The sequence below is a fragment of the Colossoma macropomum genome, unplaced genomic scaffold (genome assembly GCF_904425465.1).
Source record: "Colossoma macropomum unplaced genomic scaffold, Colossoma_macropomum, whole genome shotgun sequence".
Lineage (NCBI taxonomy): Eukaryota > Metazoa > Chordata > Actinopteri > Characiformes > Serrasalmidae > Colossoma > Colossoma macropomum.
The window spans coordinates 19,386,645-19,402,396 of NW_023494786.1; the positions used below are offsets into that span (position 1 = coordinate 19,386,645).

At 41.1% G+C, this 15,752-nt stretch overlaps 1 protein-coding gene across 1 annotated transcript in view; it reads right to left on the reverse strand.

Moving 5' to 3' along the window:
• tenm4 (teneurin transmembrane protein 4) overlaps positions 1-15,752 on the reverse strand; it is a 239,930-nt gene that overhangs the window by 17,668 nt on the left and 206,510 nt on the right. The window contains exons 25-27 of the mRNA XM_036563237.1: positions 14,452-15,329; positions 9,319-9,491; positions 4,283-4,518 (exon numbers count right to left, since the gene is read on the reverse strand). Of these exons, the coding sequence (XP_036419130.1) occupies positions 4,283-4,518; positions 9,319-9,491; positions 14,452-15,329 (1,287 nt within the window). The remainder of the gene's footprint in view (positions 1-4,282; positions 4,519-9,318; positions 9,492-14,451; positions 15,330-15,752) is intronic.

Consider the following 15,752-nt stretch of genomic DNA (forward strand, 5'->3'; position numbering starts at 1 on the left):
CGGGCTTTGTGTGCAAAGCTTTGAGGGCGGCTTTCCGGATGCGAGCGTTTTAGGAGCTTCACGCAGTGCGCAGCAGAGGGAGAATTTCCCCCATTACTCTCACAAAGCCCCGGGGCCGAGAGGTGGCCCGGTTGCCATGGAGAGCGGCACAACCACCGTGCCCTGGCAGCATAAGTCATGAGCTCTGCTAGGAGTACTGAGTCGCCACGGCGACAGGCACGTGGCACAGTAGCACAGGCATACACACACACACACACACACACATTATACACAAGTCCGGAGCTGCCACTGACCCGATTCTAGATCCCCATAGCATATACGCCTTGAAACAGCTCTTCTTACATTTCATGTACTGATTTCTCAGTCGTAACACTTCAAAACAAGCAGAGAAATTCTCCTTAAAGTGCAGTGAAATTCTGTCAAAAGTGTGGACTTTCAATCGATACTGCGTCCATGAGTAGAAGGACAGATCTTTTATTATGAATTTAAATTTGATGAAAAGCTACTGTATGTACAGTTTTGCTTTGCTGAATTAAACACAACCCTTTACATTACTGGCACATATAGTCCTTGTTTGACAACAAACTGAAAAAGAAGTGCAGATGCAAACCTGTCAATATAAACCAAATGTAATTAGTTGCATAAGTATGTAATAACTGTATAATTAACTATGTTAATATTCTTGCCCTGTTTTTGTTTCATTTTAATGCTGAAGTGGAAAAACGTCAGAAGCACAAACTTGTGAGGGATGTTAATGCAATAAATTATTAATAACATTTTTTTTGTAATGCTTTAATTAATTAATCATCACATATGAATAGTTTTTTATGTAAACTGAATGGAAATAAAGTGACAGTAACTCTAGGCTTCTTGGTGTTGAGGACATGGGAAAGTGAGCACATGGATAGATGTGTATGTGTGTGTGTGTGTGTGTATTCGGAATCGTGCTGCTTACACAGGCAGTCCGAATCAGAGATCTCTTTCTGTATCTTACCCTCCACTGACTGTCTAGTCCTCATCTCGCCCTAACAGACACTCAGGCGCACACTGCCCCACCCTCACACCCACACTCACACTCATACATCGTCACCCACCCAGTCACCCATGTAATTTGACACAATGTCATTTGACATGGCACTCAAGGTTACTTAATGATTCCAGCGAGGTCCATCTCTCTGTTCTCACCATTAGACTGCTCTCATTTCTAAATGCACACACCCTGAGGCCCTCCACCTATTCCACACATTGTCTTTCGCCCTTCCAAACAGGAGACAGGGATCCTTGCGACTGACTGTCCACCACTCTGGCTGGATTTACAAAACTTTCCTGCAGCCTTAACCCTGGATCAACCTCGTTTACATAAACACCAGAGCTAGAGGAAACAGAAACACACAGGCTGGATACATTGGAAAGCAATTTATGCTGAATAAATCTAGATTGTCACTGTGCCATGGTTCAGATCACAAATGGGTCATCTTTCGATGGAAGCAGTGATGGGAGGCAGCCGATGTGGTTTTCCCATCACCTTGCTGTTATTACCGCATGAGCCAAGCTGCGTGGCAACAGGGCAGATGATTGGTTCTGTTACTACTGGGGTTGTAGTAATTATTTGATGAATTCAATGACACTGATTCTGAAAAAACTGACACAAATTTATACTTTTAACAAGAAAACTCTATGATGGTTAATAATATACATATAATACATGTGGACATACTGACAGATTTCAATATAAGAAGTGTTGAAAAAGATTTGGCTTCTAAAGCTTCTAGGTTTTTTGCACTATAACAGAAGAAATGGAGCAACCTGCTAAAGTTGGATCTATCATTAGAAAATTATGAGCGTGATCTCAGCGATGCCACATCTGCCACAGCTGTCAAAAATTGTCAGATAGAGGAAATCTAGCTGGTGGGAAGAAACGGACATGACTAAATTGGGTGAAAAAAAAGAAGAAATTGCATGTTTTGAATGATGACATCAGCAAAGGGAGAAGAATAAAAGAAGGCAAGGCCCAGAATGTCCAAAGTGTGGGAATTTTTCACCCACAGAAGTGGTAAAATACAGCATATCGTTGGTGCCATAACAAAACCTCACAACCCTCAAATCCTAAATTGACAGCAGAGGGAAAAAATGTTTTTAATCAAAGTAATTTTAGACTAGTTGGACTATTTCTGTTGGTCCATTTGTCAGAGACCAATGGAGTTACAAGGTTTTGATATGACACTGATGAAATGAGAAGCAAATATGTTGTTTCCCACCTGAACATTAATTACATGTGAACATTTAAAATGAAACGACCCATGTTACAGTGCATATTCTGCCAATATCAGTTTCAATGGAGCTGAAGTGACACAACTCAGTGCCCCTTCCACTTGCGCTCAATAAGGCCAGTGGCTAAAACACGGCTTGTAGTGGTATTCGCACTCCTGCGGTGAATTCTACACAATCGGAGCTGTGCTACAGTCAGTAGACGGATGGAGATGTCAGAGTGGTACAGTGAGGAAAGCCTCTGGGTTTCATTCATCAGGGGAGTCATCACTGCCCCAGGCATTGACCTAGCCCTCAGGGTCACAAAGCAAGATGCCATAGCATGACGGATTGACCGCTGAGCCGCACACACACGCATTACACACAACCTGACCTTGGCAGACGGCTCTGAGACTGCTGGGGCTGGGTCAGAGCACCACAGTGCAGCCATTAAAATGGTTATCATTCTAAAAGACAGGTGCACTGCATGGGCCTCTTCAATAATGTCCATGAGTGCGGAGACTAGGCTAGAGAGATTATAATCAAGAGGCAATTACACCCAGAACAGGGACTTAGATGAGTCACTGCCTCTCCAAGAAATGGAGTCGGAGCTGTGTGAAGTTAACCCAGCCAACGCCGAGACAGCACGGCCATGCAATTACTGTTCTCTGTTAGAGCTTGACTGCCAGACTGGGTTTGAGGGGTGTGTGTTTATGTTTCTGTGTTTGCCAGGCCACACTGGGCACTGTCTTTATGTGTGAAGGGGGTGTGGGCATGTACCATGCCTCAGGGATTTATGATGATGTGTGTGGACATAAACAGGGATTGTATCCCTTTTGATTGTGTGGGCAGAGAAGAGTAAATCTAAACAAGTGCTTGTGTAACGTGTATGTGTCTGTCACTGTCTCCCAGAGGAAGAAAGCTTGTGCCCATGGATATGTTTTCTTCCTTGCAAATGCATACGATGAACGTTCACACATTCACATATGTTTGATATATATATATGAGTACACATATTCAGAATAGGTGCATCAGCTGTAACATGCATTTATGTTTGTGTCTCTGCTCCTGTATAATTTTTGTGAATTTAGTTATTTATTCTTATAGACTATTGTGAAACATTTCCAGTCAAAACGTCCATATTTTTTGGAAACAATGTCCTGTAGGAAAGCCAAAGACTAACCTGCCTTTTTAACTCAATGCATTCATAATTCAACAAATACAGGGCATAGAGTACTGCGCAAAAGGCACAGACCACAATTTCGTGTATTTAAGTACAAGTTATTCATTTTTCAGGAGATATTTCTGAGAAGATTAGATATAATGGGGAAAGGGGATAAAATACAGGAGTTTTCAGAAATGTGACCATCAGACAGACGATTCTTAAAGCTTTCCTTTTTAAGAGAAAGGAGAAAATCAGGCTCTACTTCTGCTTCAGCTCTGAGAAAAGTCACAGGTTTTTCCATCCTACTACTTTGAGAAGACAACTTATCGCTATGGGTCAGAATGGTCGTGTAGCTGTCAAGAAGCTCTTACTGAGAAAAAGAAAATAGAAAAAAACTGGTGTTGCTGGTTTTTTACAGAACAATGGACTGGCAACTTCAGAGCCCAAAACTCAATCTTTGACTGACTTTCTTGATAGATAAATTTCCTATCTAAACTGAAAGCAAGTCTCCCAAAAGAATGGAAGTTGTAATAAAGGTAATGACTGGACACACTAAATATTGAAAAAAAAAAAAAATCAACTTTCCATTAACTACGCTACCTGCTTTTTCCTGACACTGAAAAATAAATAACTTGTATTTAATGGACGTTTTGACTGGAAATTTTCACAATAGTCTATAAGAAAAAGCAACAAATTCAGCATGGGTACTCAAGTACAGTATGGCTCACTTGGCAATGGAATTAGTGACAAAATGCATCATCACAGATCTGTAACTGTACTGCACCGTCTGGTGGAAAAGCGCCTCTATATGACCTCACATCTTTACAAGATATAAAAATAAATGTGTGTATGTTAGAGTGTGAAACTCACCCTCAGTCTGCGTCCGTATACAGTCACTTGTCCCCTGGCTTGCTCTTTCCGCTGCCTCCACTCCACCAAGTTGAGGCCATTGTCTATGGGCAGCGTGACGTTCCTCTTGCTGACTGTTGGGTTGACCGTGCCTGAGAGTAGATGGGGTTCTGTATGCAGGGACACCTCCATGCCATTAGCCAGAACCAACCGCAGAGAGCCATCCAGCCCAATGTAGTAACTGTTCTTTACTTGTTCTGTGATGGGTAAAGAGGATGAAGATCAGTCAATAACATTTGCACTACTTTTACACAAACCTGTTTCTCAGACTAGAAAAAAATCATAAGAACTTAACCCTCTCAGACCTAACACATACATACATAACCTTACATAATACATTCAGACATGCTGGATTTGTCCTCTTTAACTCATCAACATCTGCTATGTGCATGTCCACAGGCTGTATGCATGTCCACAGTGGGCACAGCAAAATCTGTGGTAGTTGATTATAATAATTGTGGTTATTGATTTGTTTTTAAGTTAAAATAAAAGGCCACTAAACTGTAGAATATATTCCCTTTCATATGTTTTCCAGCTCAAAAAGGTAAAGTGTGACACAAAAATCTACACATTTTCAGATTTGCTAGATCATGAAGAAATGCGGATTTCTTTGAAAAACTGAAAGTAAGTCTCCAGAAAAGAATGGAAGCTGTAATAAAGGTAAAGTGTGGTATGCTAAATACTGAACATTTTTATGTTTCGTCTTTCAGGCTTCTGTGCAATTTTCTGTTAAATATGTTTTCTGTTTTTTTTTCCTGATGCTGAAAAATAAATAACTTGTACTTCATGGTAGTTTTGATTGGAAACTGAATGAAGGATGGTCTCTGACTTTTGCACAATACTGTATAAATTATTGAATGATGTGACACGGCATGGTATATTTAGTAATACAAATCCTGAACTATCTGCACACTGGCTGAGCATCTGTGCTAGTTTCCCATCACACGATGACACCTGTGAACGTAGGTAGAGTTCTCTGGAGGTTGTGTGGAGGTTACATGATTTGATACTGTAAGCAAAGAACAGGGGCACAAAGCATGTTGATGTTGGGCGCTGTAAATTTCATCAAACTGTGGTACTTCGGGTAGAAGCTTATTATTGGTTTATTTTATCAGGCTTACTATAAAAGGCCATTAACCCCTTAAAAGGCCAGGGCGCACCGGCATGCCCAAAGTTTTATTACACAATTCTGTAACCTAAGAATAGCTCAGAGCGTTTGCATCTCTGCAGTTCGTGAATAATAAGGCTTAGTATGTAATAAGCCATTATAAGCCCTTAGTATATATAAGGCTTATTATTCACTTTTAAGGGGTTAAATTGTGAAATATATTTCAATTCATGTGTTTTCTTGCTCCAAAGAGTAATCTGGGACACAAAAATCTACAGATTTTCAGCCTTGTTAGATGATGTTCTTTACATTTCAGCTAAAAGCACTGAGAAATCATGTTCTTTTCAAGGAGAAACGAAGATTAAATGAAATAGCGGTATTTTGCATAGACCTTAAACGGTTAATGAGTTGTTTTGCTGAACAAAGCCTTGATACTGAGACAGTCCAAGAAAGTGAGTAACTCTAGAAAGCCCTGCAGAAGCAAAGCCTCAGTGCTTTGGCAGTCCAAGGACACACAGAGCGATAGAGAGAGAGAGAGAGAGAGAGAGAGAGAGAGAGAGAGAGAGAGAGAGAGAAAGAGACTATCAGGGTCGAGAGTATACATCTATGGCCATGGAAGGCCACTGATGAATCTACAGCTCTGTTCCCTGATGGTCTGCTGGCAAATTTCAGAGGCAGAGAGTTGGGGAGAGAAAGAAAGAAAGAGAGAGAGCGAGAGAGAGAGAGAGAGAGAGAGAGAGAGAGAGAGAGAGTTCTGAAAAGAATGACAGGAGAAGAGCATTTAATAGCACATATAAGACAGAAAAAATAAAAGAAACAAGGCAAGTAAAAATGGCGAAGGGCAGCGCAGCAATGCCACCACTGCAGTACACAAGTAAGCGTCAGTCAGCACTTTAACAAGGCCCACCATGAATAAAACTCTCATTACCGGCCGCTGTGAATTAATGACTTGTCGAGAGCCGCGCTAATTATGCATCAGCGCTCAATCTAAAACACACAGGACTCTGCAGCTAGCTTTCCTTCCCTTCTGAAAACACATGCGTTTGTGAATCTTATGTAAACTAAGAGCGACAAGCTCTTTATTTTATTCTATGATAATGCTAAAAATAAGAGGGAAAAAAGAAGGGCCACTTCATGAGTTGTCCACTCACATTAATGTAAGAATGGCTGAAGTAACGATGAAGGTCTGTTTCTGTGGTAATACTGCACGTTACATAAGTCTATCCCTGCATTAGTAAGAGGAACCTGTATGAACTCTGAGTCTGAAGCAGACAGGGTGAGGAGGGAGGCTGAACCTGAAGGCAGGTCGAGCTGCAGTTATGTAGTAAACATCTTTAAAACTCTGCATAAGTTTCTCTCTTCTTTCAGAATTGGGAGAACCTGTTTTTATAGCCTTATTTACTTTCTAGGGAAACAGGAAAAAGCAGAAACATTTATTTTAGAGAAAATTACCTCAACAACAGGCCTCAACAACTAAATATTTTTTTCATATTAAGTGTGTCCACTCTCTGCACTTATTACAGCTTCTGTTCTATTCAACAGAAATCTGCAGGGATATTTTTCCACACCTCCAAAGTTCAGCCTGGATGTATTTTTTGCTTGCTAGGGTGGTCAGCTGTAAGTACTGTTTATCTGATAGTGACAGTTTTGGTGGTCTACCAGGTCTACCAGAGCCCCATGGGTGTTAGGAGTTTCTTTAAAATTTTTAATAATTGTTTTTGAAATCCAATTTTGGAATATCCTGTTGTTTTTTATTTAATGCCCCTTGACTTTCCCCTTCCTTATGCAAAGGGATTATTTTATATCTAATCTCCTCAGGAATATCTCCTGAAAAACAAACTTGCTTTAGGGTGGTCTATGACTTTTGCACAGTAATATAAAATAACAAAAAAAAAATATAATAACAGTTATTCATAACTTGTGAATAATAGCATAGCCACCTACACAGCATACACACACCCGTCCAGCTCACACTCCCACACCCACCGTCTCACCCACACACTCGCTTGACTTGGCAATATATACCACAAGGTCAGCGTTTTTGAGAAATGTATATCCAAGTTTTCAGCGCCCATTTACAAAGCAGACAAGAGTGAATTAATTAGCGACAAAGCATGGCTCTGCGCCCCCTTTCCCACTGTCACTTCCTCTCTCTCTCTACAGCAGATGTCCACCACAAGGTCATCATTTTGAACTGACTGTTAGTTCCACCCAGTGCTAACAATACTAAAACATACACCCACGCACGGTCTCTCAGGTGCAGCTATCTGTCAGAGGGACCAATCGAAATACGGGGGAGGGGCAGCATTTCAAATCAAGCGCTCACGAGAGCACAGAGAAATCATTACAGCTTCTGAGTATGCTGAGGGGGCAGGGGGAGTTCAAAGCTGAATATAGGGAATCGATGGAGCTGCTGGTCAGCCGCAAAACAGGACATCAAAATGCCAAAGTATGCAAGAAAAATCACAGGCCTGGGCTCGAGGCCCATGACCTCGGACACGCCCCTCTGTCCTCAGGCCAGACTGATTAAGATTGGATTTCCTACAGCAGACAGGAGCACCCGGCCCAGTCTCATACACAAAAGCCAGGGACAGGAAATCAATAGCTACTTTTATCTTTATGAGTGACATGTGTTCTCTGAATTACCAACAAAGCAAAGACCAGCGGGCATCTGTTTGTGTTCATTTCACTGATCTAAGGCATGTTTCTAACCAAGGCTGTTGCCTCCAGTTGCATACTGTCCAATTTGTATAAATAGTAACTGTATGGGAAAAAACTGTTCTTAACTTTAATGTATATTAATACAATGAGATTCTATTCCAAGACATTTTGAACAGTTCTCATTAATCCACTAATCATGAGATGTTCACACATCATGAACAGCAGCTGGAGCTATCAAATGGTGTAAAACCACTGCATAACACAAACCACTTACCCCATGCACATAGAACTTAATAGCACAAAACTGAACTGTTTGGTCTCTGTGGTTCTCAGACAAAACAGTTCTTTCAGTCTTTTGTCTGAGCTCATTTCACTATTCAAAATTCCTGTGGTGGAATAAGCACAAAATTGAAGGTGGGATAAGCACAAAATTGAAGACCACCACTGTTCCCAGAGTCTTTAGTCTGCCCTCATATTGTCAGAACAAATTTCATTCACTGCTCAAAATCCCTGTGTAATGCAATCTAGATATCATTGCCATTATTTTTATACTATAAGGAATTTTACATCTCCAGTCGTCTGAAAGACAATGTTCAGAAACTGTTGGAAAATACTGAACTTCAATTAGAAAAATGCTATTCTGGTACTGCTGTAGGTGCTGTAGGATATTAATGAGATCCAACAGCTATGTGAATGATTCTCAGACTCACACAAGGCTAACTAGCAATTAAAGTAGTCACCTGGTGAAACGACCAAGACAATGAATTGTAACCATGTCAATGGTGTCAGTGCAGCATATGAGAGTGGTATGCTGACAATTTTTTCTGAGAATAAATAAACTACTAATTAAAATAAACTATTGTAGCATAGCAGGTGGCGCGGTGGTGCAGTGTGTAGTGCTGTCACCTCACAGCAAGGGTTCAATTCCCTGGCCGGGAGACCAGGGTCCTTTTGTGTGGAGTTTGCATGTTCTTCCCGTGTTTGTGTGGGTTTCCTCTGGGTGCAGTCAAGCCAATTAGAGATGATAAATGCCCCTAGATGTGAAATATATGTGTCTGTCCTGTGATGGACTGGTGACCTGTCCAGGGTGTTTCCTGCCTTCTGCCCAATGATTGCTGGGATAGGTTCTAGCGACCCAGGAGAATAAGCGGCTTAAATGTGTGTGTGTTTGTGTGCATTCTACCACAGCATAAATATGCATGTTCCTACATGCAGCTGAGACACCTACCTTGCATGAGCGTGTAGAAGGTTCCGGAGGCCGAGAGGTTGGTTGTGACGATGATGTCTTCTTTGTTGGAGCCTTCAGCCTGCACACGCACTGCATTGTCAGCATCTGTGCGGTAACTGCTCACCCTGCCTGTGGGGTAGGTCACGTTCGTCAGTCGCCCGTAACTGTCATACCTGCAGAGAGGTAGGAGGGTTAGAGGTCACAGTATTGCTTTAGGAAGAGAAATATAAGGCATTGGCAATATCAGAGCAGCAGTAGAGGTGTACCTTCCAATCCCTCTCTCATTCTAAACAAAACGGCTTTAAACTTCTGATTGGTTTGGTTTTAACACTTTTTACTGATCCACTGTAGATGCTATTAACCTAGCTATCACCAACAATTAAAAAGCATGTTGTAATTTGATACGGATTATCTTTCTATCTGATAATCCATACTGTATTTCTGTAAATAAGACTATTAATTATGATTTGAATTTGGTATACGTTTGTGGTTGAACATATCATCTTGTTTTGTCGAAAGATAAACTATCCTTTGTCAAGTTTTTGGAATTTATCAACATCAAAAAAGATGAAAAAAGTTAATACAGAATGGAAATGAAAATTATTGAGTGATCGACTGAGCAATTAAATTGCTCACATAATTAAATATGTAATTATGAATAGGTGCAGCAAAATACTCACTTTAATTTTCTTAAATCAAAACCTAAACCTAATCCTAAATGTAACCCTGATCCTACCTAGTGCAGTACATTAGATAGTTTATACTGATTTTATACTTTTTTTTCTGGTAAAACAAGGCTGAACAAGATGAGTAAGACTAAACAATTTTCATTTCCAAAATGAGACACTGTAGCCTTGGACACAGACTACATGAGAATTCTAGGGGTGAGCTTGGTTTACCACAGTCCTCCTTACTGAGCTGCCAACCAACTGCAGCACAATAAACAGTAACACAGCTGATCAAATGCCTTTTGTCGTCTCCAGGCAAACCACAACAGAGCGAGCACTCTTTCAGCCCTGCCAGTCCCCCAACATCATGAGTGAGCGCATCTACTGGAAGACTTTTATCAGCAGCGTGATTGAAGCCTGTAGAGCTCTCACCAACGTGCCTCGTCTCTCTAATAACATTCAAAACACAAGTGATAGCTGCAGCTGGTCCACAGCGCCGGCCCCTCCCCTCCTGCCTCTGCCTGGCAGAAATGAAAGACAGGAGCGGCCGAGCTGATACTGAGAGAAATCTGATCTGATTTAGGGGTAAAGACTTCAGAGATATGTGGAGAGTTCTCGGGAGAAAACACACAGTGTGGTATTAAAGCTCAGAATGAGGCTGCCCTCTTTTATTTCCACGAGCGGAGGTAATCAGCGATAAAAGACTGGGCCACAGCATGACTTTTGCTTATCTAACTTGATTGAAAAGAAACGCTGAAGATGAGATAAGGAAGAAGACTCCTAGGTGTCTCCAATCCACTCAGTGTAAAAGAAAGGTTCACCAGTTTTTCACATTTAAATATATACTAGCTCTGAGGGAAGTCAGCAGATGAGAGTAAGGATAACTCTGGAGCTGCCTGTCCTGAGGATATTAACGTTACGGAAATGTGTTAGGCCTACATTTTGGCCCAATTCCCTACAAGGATAAGACAAATAAGCAAGCTACAGTACCATAAGCCAAAAACCCAACCTAACAAATGAGCTGAAACTTTAGAAAGCTAAGCCCCCCTACCAGTTAAAACACTGCCTGTCAAAAGTTTGGTTTGGTTTACTTTTGAAAATTTCTAACTCTTATTCTTGAATCAAGGAAGAAGAAAAAAACACCACTGTTCAATAGTACAAACTCTATATGCAGTTTAGACTGAAATACTATAAGCTAGACACCAGAACTTCTGAGAAATTCATACTTCAGGTTTTCTGGGAACAGCAGGAACTTATTACACAATTAATAATATACTGTAATTATCCATCTTAAGATCACCACTTTGCAAAATATAAGTAATAAAGTTTTCTCAGTCATTAAGTTATCATCTTAAAGTTGTAGTCTTATAGCATCAAAATATACGTTTCTGGGAATATTTATGTTCATCAAAATGTTTTCCTTGATATGAAGAACAGGTTTTGCCAAAATAATGATTTGACAGTTTCTTTTTTTAAACTATTGTTAAAAGCACAGCTTGTTACTCTTTTAGCCCAAAGGTGGTCTAAACACCAGAAAGATTTGAGTGTTGATGAGTGCTGACATCACAACAAAGAGATAACTTATGTGGTGTTTTGCATTAGGCCCAAGAATTCACTGTCAAAATTCTGTTTGTTATTTAAACACAATTGTTTTCCTCAAAATAAATGTAGTTAGTCTTTAATATACCACATAACAAAACAAAACATCAGGTTCATTTGTATTTGCATTTTACCAATATAATATACATTGAATAGATATATTATTTATTGAATATATATAGATGTTCACAAGACAATTTATAAGCATCCAAGTTGGCCGGAATTGCAGCAATGGCTGTGCATGACTGTGGCAAAACTGACAGGCAAGATATAAATAGTTGAGAAGTGAGGTTTTACTTTAAATGGTAATGGAATGGGAAAGACGCACTTTCTGCTGAAGACTATTTCCATGTCAGCATGAATACATTAGCAGTCAGTACAGTGACAGAGTAACTTTGTGCTGGGAGAAAAGTACAATCAAAGTATCTTTTTAAAGCAGCAAACCACACTGTGCTGTGATTACTGACCCCCAGAGTCTCCTGAAAAAAAGAGACTGACATCAGGGTGTGTGCAAACACACAAAACACAGCCCTGATAACTTCAACCTGCTCATACTGAGACACCTGTTAGTGTCTTCAAAGCAGACTGAGGGGAACACAAAGGGGGATGAGATAGAGGCACAAAAAAAAGAAAAAGAGAGAAAGCACCTGTGGTTCTTTTAGAAAACCCATATTTCCACTTGAACCCTTTCACAGAACAGTCACAAGAATGACCTCTGACTCTTCTCTCTCTGTTTTGCTGCTGGACTGCCTGCCTGCCTGCCCATCCCCTGCGTACCAGACATGCTGACCACATTTTCATTTGAACTGTTAATAAAGCTAAACATTAGCCATTCACTTTCGCAGCAAGAACTCAACAAAGACTTCAGAACTCCATTACGGTGACAAAAACACATCTGCAATCCCCACAGTACAGCAAGATTCCAATAAAGCGTAATGGAGGGGACAGCTCAGCAGATGTCTTTGTTATGTTTGCCTCTGCTGCTTTGCATACAGGCTCACCACAAATCCTAGCTGACGTAACTAGTGTGCGTCCTCAGGCTAGCGCGCCTCAGAGGGACTTAATGAATTCAGGTGGTGGCTATGATAAACCACCAGGGCCTGTACTGTACGCAGGTTGGAGTGCGTAGATAAATAGTGAGGTCTGTTCTGTTGGCATATTATGACTTTGACCCCTCGGGTGGCAATATAACCTTCAAAGCTAATTATAAAAAATAATAATAAATTAATCATTAAAAAACTAAAAACTAAAAAGCTAGCTTTCTTTATTACAAAGACCACTCTGTGGCGCTTGAAGGGAGAGAAAGCCTGAGTTGAATCTAACTGCTTAGAAAAGCTCGGGGAGTGAACCATTTCTAATGTTAATTATTGTTTTTTTTTTACCTCTAATAGCAATTATTGAGCTAAAGCACTTCTTATGCCAGTTGTTCATTTGGTGAAAGGGGATTAAACAAATGATATGACAGCATGAGTTCTGATAAGACGTAGTGGGGGGGAGACAAAAAGGTGTAATTGCTTTTAGACTATTTTCAATTTATTTGAACAAGAGGAGAAAAATACAGACTGGAGGCGTATTCACTTCTAGTTATAAAGGGTCATTTTCCGCTCCTTACCAAATATGTTTTTGCCACGTGCGCTAAAAAGACATGCCTGAGTACACCATTGAGGGGAATGAGGACAGACAACAGTCGAGGCTGTTTTGTTCCAAAAACCTCATGCCAGGCTAGCAAAGAAAGGGAACAACACAAGTGACAGACATCCACTTTCAAGCAGACCTTGAAGGAAAGGACGAGATGTTCTGGCTCTCATAATGGAAGGGGCTGCTGTTAGGTTTGCGAGATGCAAAGGCTCTATAGAGATCTACTGTTTCCGTGGGCATATTGAAAAAATACTGTTTTGCACAATCCAGTTTGATGGAAAATAATGCATGGCGTCGTGTCTTGTACACGATGGCTTAGATGCATTCATCTGAGCTGTATCATCTGTAAGTATCTGATGGTGATCATACAGCTAAAGAGGAGGGAAACTCAGCTTATACACAACATGGCCAAATGTGAAATTGCAGATTACAGCTTATATTATATATTCAATGTTCCTTAAGACGTTCAAATTAAATTATAGCTCATTATTTGAAGCTAACATACAGCAAAACGCTAATTAAAAATCTTGAACAGAAGCCACGATGGTGCTTCACTGAAGTTGCTCATTCTTGACAGTGCAAATGAAAAAATATTGTGAAGAGTTTTGCCTGCAATAGGGAATTTCAAAATAGTGCTGTGGCAGTACTTTGCATATCCTGAGCCTGATACCTGCAAGCACTCCAGTACATTACAATGAAGACGAATGCAAAATTCGAACTCTGCATTTCTGCTTTCTCAATCGGCTAAAGACGGATAGAAAATGACTTTCTTAGAAACAGCTCCTGAATGTTCTCCCTGTTCCCTCAGTATAAAAGGTAACCATGAGTAAGCACTTGAAAATTCTCACACGTTGGTGTGGATGAAAAAAGTGAAGGGCAGAAATACATCAGAATCCCTGAATACAAAGCGTTCTGGAACTACCTGTCCTTGTCTGAGGTAAATTAGTAACCCACAACACTTCCCCTGCTTACAACTAGAATTAACTGACCATACTTGTTTAACCATGTCCCAGTTTCACTCGTGGACCTTTATGATCCATTACTGTAGCCATGGCAACTTGAGCCATGGACAAATCTCTGTGTAAAGCATGGTCTAGCTGCAGAATCCCGCTGTCTACACAGTGTAATTACCGAAGCGCTCTAATTTACCAATAGTCAGTTTCTATTTAAGTTAAAAATGTTAATGGTAATAAAACATTTAGATGTGATGTGAAAGACCATTACTTACTCATAGAAAGTGGTCCATCCATCTTCATTGCTCTTTGTTGCCAGCAGTCCTGAGCTTCCATGGTAGGTCATCATTGCTAGTTCTTGACCTTGGGCAGCAACACTCTTGAGTGCATTATTAGTGCCGATAGTAAACCAGAAGGTCTGGCCATCAGGGGCCATGATCCAGAGGGGCAGCCCTGTAGTGTCCCTGCGAATGGTCACTTTGTTCTTGTTCTTGTCTGTGACAGTGCTCAGGTCACCCTCTCCAGAATAGGTCAGGTTGTACAGGTAGTCACCAGTGGTCAGACTCTGGGTGTAGATGTGGCTTCCATTGGCATCAAACAGGTAGAGTTCATCATCAATAGGTGATGACACCTCATACATGTTGAGCGGGTTAAGATAAGGCTTGTTTCGGCGTACATAACGGATGCGAATGTTGCCAAGGTCAGCAATGAAGAGCTCACCGTTAGGTGAGACCGCCAGAGAGGAGGGAGAGTTGAGTTTTGCGTCTTTGGCGTAGCCATCGTCACCTGAGTAGCAGTCACAGTTTGCATCATTCTTGCAGTCGCAGCCACTAGGGGCGCCTGCGACCAATGAGATTTCACCATTGGTCGAAACCTGACGCACACGGTTGATCTTCTTGTCGTCAGATTCGGCAATGTAGAGGATGCCGTTGTGGGACACGGCCAAGGCGGTGGCGGATTCCAGCGTGGCGTGGATTGCAACCTTGCTGACCAAAAAGTGGTCTAGGCCAGGCACCTGGCAGTGCATGGGCCGACCGGCAACTATCCTCACTTGATGGTTCTCCGATATCTGCAGTACCACGTTGTTGTCCAGCACATACAGGGAATTGTCCATTGGACTCACAGCTAGGTCAGTGGGCCATTCCAGACGCACCTGTAAAGAAACAAGAAAAGCGACCATCATTACTTTGTGACTCAAAAGTAAACAAACTGTTCCTAATTTTTCCATTCAGGGAAAAATTTCTATGGAGGGAGCTAAATTACACAGCAATAGCTGAAAACTGTTTGCAGGTCAGATATGCCTAGAAAAAGTAATTGAATTAAGCCCAGACTATTTTTCTACCCTGCCTTTGTGGACTCGGGTGCTGATTATCTGATAGTGAGGAGAGGAAATCACTAGTTATGCTGAAGCTAAGAGTAAGGACATAAAAAACACCTGACGATTTTTCAGATCCACAGCGATAAGAAGCTGCGGAGGATGAATAGGAACGGAGGAGTGGAACCAAATCAAATGATCAGATTAAACCCAAGCAGCAGGGAAGCATTGATCATGTGGACTCTGGACACCCAAACAGGA